The sequence below is a fragment of the Ochotona curzoniae genome, unplaced genomic scaffold (genome assembly GCF_017591425.1).
Source record: "Ochotona curzoniae isolate NIBS_2020 unplaced genomic scaffold, NIBS_Ocur_1.0 patch426, whole genome shotgun sequence".
Taxonomy (NCBI): Eukaryota; Metazoa; Chordata; class Mammalia; order Lagomorpha; family Ochotonidae; genus Ochotona; species Ochotona curzoniae.
The window spans coordinates 165,607-176,212 of record NW_024467002.1 but is presented as its reverse complement, the minus strand read 5'-3'; the positions used below and the strand labels follow the sequence as shown (position 1 = coordinate 176,212).

The 10,606-nt window shown below is 45.4% G+C and overlaps 1 protein-coding gene across 1 annotated transcript; it reads left to right on the top strand.

Annotated features, from left to right (window-relative positions):
• The first annotated feature begins 642 nt into the window (after window positions 1-642).
• LOC121167768 (leukocyte elastase inhibitor-like) lies at window positions 643-10,606 on the top strand. Its single transcript, XM_040997352.1, has 6 exons — window positions 643-817; window positions 3,175-3,312; window positions 7,206-7,323; window positions 8,942-9,084; window positions 9,172-9,339; window positions 10,084-10,606. The coding sequence occupies exons 1-6, from the start codon at window positions 650-652 to the stop codon at window positions 10,495-10,497; spliced, it is 1,149 nt and encodes a 382-aa protein (XP_040853286.1). The 5' UTR covers window positions 643-649; the 3' UTR covers window positions 10,498-10,606.

Below are 10,606 nucleotides of genomic sequence, written 5' to 3'. Positions count from 1 at the left end.
TTCTCATGGGTCTTTGCCGGAACTTGTTTTCATGATCAATAAGGAGCGACAAATTTTTTAAAAATTGGAAATGCCATGAAGAAATGAAGGCTATGGGGTGTTGTAGGAGTGACTCTGTGGTTTGAGCCAGAAGAACAGAAATGTGTGTTTTCCCAGCAGAGGGGTGCTGGTTTGGCCATATAAAAGACCCCTCATAAACAGAAACCATTATGTCTGGCCTAATGCAGATGGGACTGAAATCCTATAACTCTACAGCAGGACAGACAGGTTGAAGGTGATCAGTCTGTGTGGCCTTCACACAAGGATGCCACAAATATGCAATTGGCCCTGGTAGGGGTGGGTTAGGGAAGGGTCCCCTCCCAGAAGGGACATAACTCTGCCCAGGGAGTGTGGTGTGGGGTGGGGCACTCTCTCAGACTGAGCTGTGCACTAGGTCAGCTCTCAAGGAGTCCCCAGGTTCTAGCCCTGTGCTCCTGCAGAGTGCGGCTGCACTCCTGAGAAGGGTATAAGGGAGAGAGAGGGAGAAGCTGCAGGTGCCAGGATGGTTTGCATGTGTGAAGGAAGCCAGTGATGATGGGCAGGAGGTCTTGAGCTGTGCCACCTTGGGCAGTGGTTATCTCAAGCCCTCTGTTCTGTCACAGACGTCACCATGGAGCCGCTGAGTGCAGCCAACACCCGTTTTGCCTTGGACCTGTTCCTGGCCTTGGACAAAGACAACCCTACGGGAAACATCTTCGTGTCTCCCTACAGCATCTCCTCGGCCATGGCTATGATCCTCCTGGGGGCCCGAGGAGACACGGAGGCCCAGCTGTCCAAGGTCAGCAGACGCCTTGTCTTCCCTCGCCCTCCTTGGTTTCAGCAGAGACAGGCCCATGGCGCTGTCCCTGACCCTGTGTAGTTGACCCTGTCTGCCAGAGCTTTTGGGTGAGTGAGGTCAGCCTTGTAGCAAAGCCCAGTTTGCATGCCTTGTTGAGCACCTGCTGTGTGTTTTGAAGGCATGCAAGTGAACAAAGCTGCCCAAATCCCCACACTGGAGACTGCTGCCATTCCCGTGGGTGGCAGATTTTGGGCAGCTGTTCTGTAAGCCATGTCCCCTCCTGAGCCTGGCAGAGGCAGGGTCCTGCAGACTTAGAGAGAGTTGGAATCTGGCAGGTTGGGACCAGGCTGTTGGTATTGTGGCAGCAAGTGGAGAAGCCAGGATGGCAGGCATTCCCCTCCCGCCTTCATGTGCATGGAGGGGACACTTTGCTTCTTGAGGGTCCTTCAGATGGGAGGGCAGTTCTCCCTTCCTCTTGAAGCCCAGACGATGGGAGTGGCAGAAGAGGGAGGCTTTTTGAATACCCTGTTGCCCTGTCCCTGATGGTATGCAGGTGCAGCCTGATGAAGGTCAGGCTTTGGCCAAATCCCCTAGTGTTAGAATAGAACTCACAGCAAAACAGCATGGCTACTGAGACCAGAATGATGACCCAACAGGGTTTTATAGGTTCTGCCCCAGGGCTATGTTTACTGGTGAGCTAAGGATTGGGTGAGGAAAATGTGCTGGACGAAGGCGTGCCGAGCTTAGGTAGTGGTGATGTTGGAGCTTGAGGTAATGGTGTGTGTTGTCTTCTGATTGGTCAGCTGCATTTGAACGAGTGAAGGGGTGCTATTTTGTAGAAACTTTTGGTGCCACCTAAGGACTTTCCACCTTCCCCGGACTCTCCAGGCTAACATGCCCACCTCTTTGATGGAATAGGGCACTCCTGGTCCTTTCTGGCTGCTTCTGCTGAATAGGGGTGACGACTCAGGGATGCTGGATCCTGCAGGACCTGAATGGAGAAAGTCTGTGGGGCGTCTCTGCAAACAGACCCTATAGGGGTGTGGGAAACTTCTGAGTGGAGAGCATCTGCTTTGTTGTGACTCAGGATGCCTCTCGAATCCGATCTGTTGTTCCCGTTCTATTTGCTGCATGATCCTTCAGGTGTGGTTGCCTTGCGCCATATTCTGGACTCTGCCCCTGTCGCTATGGCTGGGAGGTGGGAGCAAGTTCCAGCAGATGGTGGACCCTGGGCATGTGCTCGTCAAACCCCTTCTGGATCTTCCTGTCCAGTAACTGATCCCCAATGTTGACACCTGCTAGGAGATTTGTAACAGTTGGCGGAAACCACCTGAGTGGAGAAGGGAAGATCTTGGAGGAGTTTGCTAGTGAGTGAGGGATTGGTGATGGGCATTCCTTTGATGCTGGGGAATCCCTTCTTGTGCCAGATGACAGAATGGGGAGGCGATTGGCCTCCAGAACAGACTCAGGAATAACTACCACATAGATTTGCTTTTTTTTCTTTAATTGAAAAGGAGATTTACATAGTGAAAGCAAGAGAGAGAAAGAAAGATCTTCTATCGCTGGATTATTCCCCAGATGCTGCAAAGGCCAGAGCTGAGCTGATTGAAAGCAGAAGCAATGCACTTCTGGGTCTCCCATTTGGGTGTATGGTCCCAGGACTTGTTGAGCTGTTTTCCCAGGCCACAGGCCTAGAACTGGATGGGAGGAGGAATAGCTGGGACAGAGAACTGGTGTCCACATGGGATCTTGCAAGTGGAGGATTAGCCAGTTGAGACTTTATGCTAGCCCCACTATAAAATGTTCTTAAAAATCCACTTGATATATAATCAGTATATGTGTGGGAGGCGAGGATGGGGGAGACAGGCCGGAATTAAGCTTTGGCCAGAATGCCAAGTTAAAGAGATCATTTTTCAATAAATGAGTTTATGAGTGCTAATGTGGTAGGAGGAGAAAGAGGTGACCGTGTGTGATGGAGAAGGATGGGGGTTCTCCTCTCCACTGCTGATCCTGAGAGATTCCAGACAGCTCATCTGTGGCTCACAACATGAATATGAAATATCACTTATGAATTTCTTTGGTGGGATGGGGAGAGAAAAGCAGATCATGGGTTACCACCTACATCCTGGGACAGGGAGTGATGTCCCGAGGTTGCTGTGGTGGTTCCTGTGTCCCTGGGGCTGTGTTGTGAGGTTTCCTGATGCTAGTTGCTTCTTGGACCTAGGAGTCCAGTACCAAGCTGGGCCCTTCCCATTGGTGGTGAGAAGGCTTTGAGTTGGATGGCAGCAAAATGCTCAGGACTCGCTCTGTAACTCTGGCGTGGGTGGCTGTTGGCAATGTGTGTCTTTGGTTCTTAGGCTCTTCATTTAGATGCCGTGGAGGATGTTCATTCGCGATTCCAGAGCCTGCATGCTGAGATGAGCAAGCGCAGGGAGGCCTGTGTGCTGAAACTCGCTAACAGGCTCTATGGAGAGAAAACCTACGCCTTTCTCCCTGTGAGTATGCCGGGCTAGGGATCCCCAGACCCCACTGGGCTTGCTTCCCTCACACAGCCAAGGACAGTAGCACATTCACAGGTTTGTAAGCATTCAGAAAACATAAATCAAAACAAAACACATAAAACAGCAATCTGGAAAGGACCCTATGAAAGAATGCCCCTGCCTTCTTGTGATACTGATGCCATGGTCTCATTTCACAGTGTATAGAGTGAAATCTATACTTCTGAATGCTCTGTTAATGTAGAAGTGACTTCAAACTACATGAAAAGGTTTGCAAGTATATATATTTATGTATAGATAAATCCAGGATCAGAAAAAATGAGTAGGTTTTTTCTTTGTTCTTTTTTGTTTCTTTTTGCCTTTTTATTGTTTTTATCTTTGATTTTTAAATTTTTTCTTCTTTGTATGTGTGAGTAGCTTTTGTATAGTGTACGTATGAGGGCTAGGTTTACCATGATTGAATGTACACTTAAAAATGATTAAGACAATAAATGAGTACGTTTCTTACGAATAAAACGTTTAAAAAGCATTAAGTGAAGTTTTATGGTATAATGAAATGCGGTCTTTAGAAAGATTTCCATGAATTTTTAGTAAGCTTTTTTTTCTTTCCTTTTTTTTTTTTGCTTTCATTTTTTTCTTTGCATTTCTTTTTTTCTTTACATTTTATTATTATGATTATCATTTTATGATACAGTTCCATAGGCTCCTGGCATTTCCCTTATCTCCGCCCCAGTTATCTCCCCCAGCCTAGTTCCTCTATATCATTACTAAAGCATAGTTCCTCATACACAGTCATATGTCCATCACTGCGGGCATGGACAATGGCAGAGAGTCCAGCAACCTATTGTCAGGATATAGTAAACAGTTTCATTGGGAGTCCATCTTTGTCTGAAAGTAGAAATGCATATTACATTGTATCCTCACATCTGGATGTTAGTCTCCATTTCACAGCTACTGTACATCCCCTCAAATGAAAAGTCATAATACAAAATCAACAATAGAAAGAAAAATAGAAATTTACAATGCCATGAAGTTAAATGACATGTTACTAGATATGACAGTCTCCATTACACAGCTACTATACATCCCCTTAAATGAAAAGCCACAAAACAAAATCAACATCAGGGAGAAAAAGAAATTAACAACACCATGAAGTTAAATAACATTCCACTAAATGACTAATGTGTAGTTGAAGAAATGAAAATGAAGAACCTTCTTGAAGAAAATGATGCCTTGTATGATCTATGAATCATTGAATGATTTAATCAGAAGAAAGTGTTTTGAAGAGATGAAACTAACTGAAAACATCAAAACCCATGCAATATAGTTTCTGCTGTTTTTTGTTGGTGAAGTGTGTCTCTTCTAGACAATATATAGTTCTGTTTTTTAATCCAGTCTACTAATCTATGATGTTTGATTGAGCTGAAGCCATTTACATTCCGAGTTTAGTATGTATGTATGGTACTTTGGTTCTGTCATTTTAGGAATGGGTTGTTCATTGGTTTAGTCTTCTGTTGTCATTTTACTGGGATGTTCTTCCCGTTTGCCTTTGGTTTTGTTGGGTGCTATTCCTCTTCTCTGTCAAGAGAACATCTTGAAGTATCATTTGTAGGGCAGATTTGGAAGAGGCAATTTTTTTTTAACTTTTCTTTACTGTTATTTCATTTTCAAAGACGAAAGAAAGCTTTGCTGGATATGTTATCCTAGGCTGACAATTTTTGCTTTTAGAATCTGGAATATGTCACTCCATTCTCTTCTTACCTGTAGAGTTTCCTGTGAGAGATCTCCTGTGAGCTTAATTGGCATTCCTTTATATGTCAACTGGCTTTTTTCACGTGCACATTTAAGGATCTTTTCTTTATGTTCAATTGAAGAGAGCTTGATGATCATGTGTCTTGGTGAAGATCGCTTTTGATCAAGCCTGTTGGGAGTTCTGTGTCCCTCCTGGATCTTGTTTCCCAATTCTTTCTCCAGATTAGGGAAATTTTCTCTTATTATTTCATTGAATACACCTTTAATCCCAGTTTCTCTTTCTGCACCTTCTGGGACTCCCATAACTCTTATATTTGGCCTTTTAATAGTGTCTTTCAATTCTTGAATACTTTTTTTGGCCTGATCCAGCTCTGCTTCCAGCTTTTTGTTTGCTTCCCCCTGATGACAGGAAATATCTTCCAATTCTGAGATTCTTTCTTCTGCTTGCTTCATTCTATTTTGGAGACTCTCCACTGTACTTTTAATTTGCTCTACTGTATTCTTAATTTCTGATATATCAGCCTTGATTTGCTTTATTGCTTCTTTAAAATCTTTGAACTCTTGAATATGCTTCTCATTGTTGATCAGAAGCGTTAAGATGAGTTTTATGAATTCTGTGTGCCCCACTTTTTCAAGGCCTTCCTCAGTTAACTGTTGCTCTTTTGCAAGGGAGTTTCCTTTGCAAGGGAGTTTCTTTTGCAAGGAGTTTCCTTTGCAAGGGAGTTTCTCAGTTAAAGGTTGCTCCTTTGCAAGGGAGTTTTTGGTAATATTCATGTGCCTTTGTCTCCTGTTTTGTTCTTGGTCATGTACTTCTGGTTAGCAGAGTCTTCTTCTTGGGGCAGGTTTCTAAGCTGTGTCACCCACAGGTCTACAGTTTGATTTTACTTATTGCAGTTGGTACACAACTCTTTGCTTGCAGCCACTTGTGTCACAACCTCCAGCGAGTTCCAGGTCTGGGTTCTTATGTTAGATTTCTACCATGGTCTCCATAGTCCTGACTGCTGGCTCACAATCTCCACCTCCTATGATACCGTGCTGAGGGTACACTGTTGTCTCTGCAACCTTTCTCCCACTTCTGGTTGGAGCAGGTCCCAGGATTAGGGAGACACCAGGTGTCCTATCTAGTTAGGTTGTTGGTGGCACTGATCTTGTCGGAACCTGTTGGACGTTAGGTCTGGGTGCCACATGGACCTATTTTGACCCGTACGATGCCACAGTCGGTATTATTTTCCTGCGGGACCAGTGCAATCCACAGAACTCAGTGAGTTCTCGCGAGCTCAGCACATGCGCAGTTCACTGTTGTCTCCTGCAGTCCTAAAGCTATTGCCACAGTGTACAAAATGAAGCCCAGGCCTGACATACCACCACTACAGTTCTTGATCTGCTGGCTGTCAGATCCGAGGGCTACCCAGACCTGCCCCAGGTGGAACCCTCAGAATGCCACATCGATGCAGTTCACCGAGTCAGAAATGAGCTCACTCCCTCTCAGAGCATGCTCATTCCTTTCCCTTGCCCTTTCCTCCTTAGGCAAAATGGCTAACAATTCAGCTCTAGGGGGCTGACTGGGCTATGAAATCCTCGCTGTTCTCGCACTGCCCACCTGGGACCTGCTGCTCTGTCTCTGCTCCTGGTCAAATCAAACGGACCAGCAGGACAGACAGTTCCCCGTCTGGGTTCACCTCCCAAGCTCCCAGTCAAAGTCCCTTCCCACCTGGTTGCTGGTGGAGTTCTGGCTGCTGGTGGAGTTCAGAACGCCATTAGCTGAATGCCACTAGAGTATCAGATACTGCAACACCAGACCATTATGTCCACTGCTTTCCTGTGTCTGTCAGTCTCCAGGCACCCCTCTGCTGTTGTTCTGTCCACTCCCGTTTCCTGGAATGTGTCCACGCTGCTTCATCCTGATTGAATGGTTTTCTGTCCGTTTAAACGTGTCCTTACCCTATTCTGCCCTCTTGATTCCTTAGGAAGCTGTTTGATGTACAAAGGTTTCTCAACAAGTTTATGGAAACATGGAATAAAATCATGTTTCGCTGAAAGTGAAGGTTTATCTTATTACACCCTTCCCATGAAGTTTTGAGAGCTCCTAATAATAATTAGAAGTTATTCATGTTATTTTCCTTTAATAAAAAAAATAGGAATTCTTGGCTTCAACTCAGGAACTGTATGGCGCTGACTTGGCCAGGGTGGATTTTCAGCAGGCCTCGGAGGACGCCAGGAAGGAGATAAACGAGTGGGTCAAAGGTCTGACAGAAGGTGAGAAACTGGGCAGGTGTTTCTCTCTGTCCACCTTCCCCACATGTGTCTCCATCCTTGCTCATTCCCAGGCCCCTGCATCCTGGCCCATACACATGGATGTTGAGCAGGAGCCCCAGTGTGCGTGCAAATATGACATCTGCAGTGGCTGTTGTTGTTGCCCAGCTCTCCCAAGTTAGAAGTGCATTCAAGGGCAGACTCAGGATGGAGCTGGGCAGCCAAAAGAATCACCCTTCACTCCATTAAGCTTCTCCAAACTGAAAGTTGATGTTGATGATAAAATCAATGGAATTAAATGTGGAGGAACATCCAATGAACTAAAAATAAAACAGCATTAAAACACATGGGAGTGTAGGTGTAGGCCTGAGTGTGTGGGGAATCTGAGCTCTGTGTGTGTGAACTGGCTTGTCTGTGAGTAGTGTACGAGAGTGGTGGTGGGGTTGTCCATCTAGAAGGTGTCCTCTCTCTGCTGTTCCTCTGGGTCAGCAAATCTACAGGGTCTTCAGCACACACATGGTTATATCCATCAGGGACACTTTTCACTCTATGCGATGTTTGTCATTTATTTACATACTTGATTGATTGATTGATTTGAAAGGCAGTGTTCCACAAAGAGATTTTTTCATCTGCTAGTTCACTTCCCGAATGACTACAGTGTCCAGGTACAAACTAAGAGCCTGGAACTCCATCCTGATCACCCATGTAGAAGGCAGGGGTTCGGGCGATTGGGCGATCACTTGCTGCTTTCCCATGTGTGTTAGCAGGGAGCTGGATTGGAAGTGGAGTGACCAGGACTTGAACTGGAACTCATAGGAGATGCTGGTGATGCAGGAGGAAGCTTTACCCACTGAGCCACAACAATGACCTCTTTTGTTTTTTGTTTGTTTTTTGTTTTTTGTCTTTTCCTGTGACAGTGCACTAGTCCTTGAAAGATTGAAAGAAGTGACAAGAAACTAAAATGTCATTAATGCATGAACACGTAGCAAGTAAAGCTCATAGATGATCAGACAACCCAGAAGAGAATTTCAGTGCCTTTAGCCTTTGGGTTCGGCTTGCACTTGTTAGAGTCTTGGCTCCTTTGCTTCAGCTTCTGGGTCCTCCTGACCTAACTCACTGTGTGGTTTGTATTTTAAGCAGAAACACCCAATAGGCCTTTCCTAACCTAACACCATGCTAAATGAAAATTCAGTAAAAGATACACATTTGGATTGCAAGTCAGTGCCAGAACATTGCCAGTCCAGATTTGAAATTCAAACATATAGTTTTAAAAAGAATTATCTTATTTATTTGAAAGGCAGAGTGACAGAGAAGGAGAGAGAAGGGTGTAGGGAGAGAGATTTTCCTTCTCCTGGTTCATTCCCCAGATGGCTGCAACAGCTGAGGCTGCAACAGGACAAAGCAGGAGCCTGGAACTTCCCCTGGGTCTCCCCTGTGGGTGGCAGGGACACGGGTACTTGGACCATCTTTCACTGCCTTCTTATGGAGCATGCAGGACTCAAAGTGGTGCTCATGTGAGAATACCAGTGTTAAGGGGTTGGCTCACACAAGTGGTTGCACCACAATGCAATGAAGACCATATCGACATATTTTTTTTGCTTGCTTTTGTCTTCATTTTTAGGTAAAATTCCACAGGTGTTGGCCCCAGGTGTGGTTGATAGCCTGACGAAGCTTGTCCTGGTGAATGCCATCTATTTCAAGGGGAAGTGGCATGAGGAGTTCAGGAAAGAGAGTACCACCGATGCCCCATTCAGACTCAACAAGGTGAGGGGATGGAACTGACCACGGGATACTCTGTACTCCTAAAAACAAAACTCAGACACTAATCAGTGATTTTTTTCAATGGTTCAGAGAGAGACCAAGACAGTGAAAATGATGTACCAGAAGAAGTGGTTTCGCTTCGGCTACGTGCAGGAGCTCAGGTGCCGTGTGCTGGAGCTGCCTTACCAGGGCAAGGAGCTCAGCATGCTGCTGCTGCTGCCCGACGACATCAAGGATGAGTCCACGGGGCTCAAGGAGGTACTGGCCCGCAGTTTCTGGGTTCATGCTCTGTGTGTGGGTGTGTGTTTCCTGTTCATCTTTTCTCTGAGTGCAAGGTGGAAGTCTCGAGCCTCATTGAAAAAATTATGAGTATTAGTAGGACAAGTGGAATGACAGTTCCCTTCGAGCGCAATAGCAATAACAATAATAATGACAAGAGCTGACAGTTATAGCGCATCTTGTGCCAAGCACTGTGTGCACATCGGCTCATTGAAGGCTCAGAACACTGTTGTGGGACAGGTGCAGTTACAATGCCAATTAGGTGAGGAACTTTCTCTAGTATATCATCTGCCAGGAGAACTGTTACCTAGTAGCTGAAGTTCATAGAACTCAACTCGGCTCCAGGGATATTTATAGTTTTCAGAGCTTCAGTGGGTGGGTGGGTAAGTAAGTGAAAGGGTAGCTGGGAGTGTGGTTGAGTGGCTGAAGGGTGGAAGGATGATGGATCTGGCGATTTCCAAAGGGTCTATACTTGGCCCTGTGTTGACATGAAACTCAGATGTGTTGCACTTCAGGACTTGACAGAAAACAGATGAAATCACCCAAACATAGTATCTATTTGACTACAATACAGAAAGAATCCTAAAAGCTTGATAGGATGGCTCCATCCGTTTAAATAATCCTTTCTAATTTCTCTTTTGTATCAATAATTTCAACTCTCTCTTCTTCTTTTCTTTTCTTTTTTGTTCTTTTTTTTTTTTGCCTGATTGTTTCTATTTACAGATTGAGAAACAACTGACCTTGGAGAAGCTGAATGAGTGGACCAAACCTGAGAAGATGTGCACCATTGATGTCCATGTCAGGTTGCCTAGGTTCAAACTGGAAGACAGCTACGTCCTCAACTCCCATCTGGCCTGCCTGGGTGTGCAGGATCTCTTTAGTAGAGGCAAGGCTGATCTGTCTGGCATGTCAGCAGCCGGAGATCTTTTTGTCTCAACAATTGTCCACAAGTCCTTTGTGGAAGTGAATGAAGAGGGCACAGAGGCAGCAGCAGCCGCCACAGCTTTAATGTGTGTGCCTCTGTGCTTGAGCTTGCAGCCAGAGGAGCATTTCACTGCTGACCATCCATTCCTTTTCTTCATTCGGCACAATCCCAGTTCAAACATCCTGTTCCTTGGCAGAGTTTGTTCTCCTTAAGAGAAACAGACAGTGGAAGTGGATGGTCACCCTTAAAGCTTTCCTCCAGTTGCATGCTTAATGGTGATAATTGTCATATATCTTTGCCAATAAAATATACTGAAACACG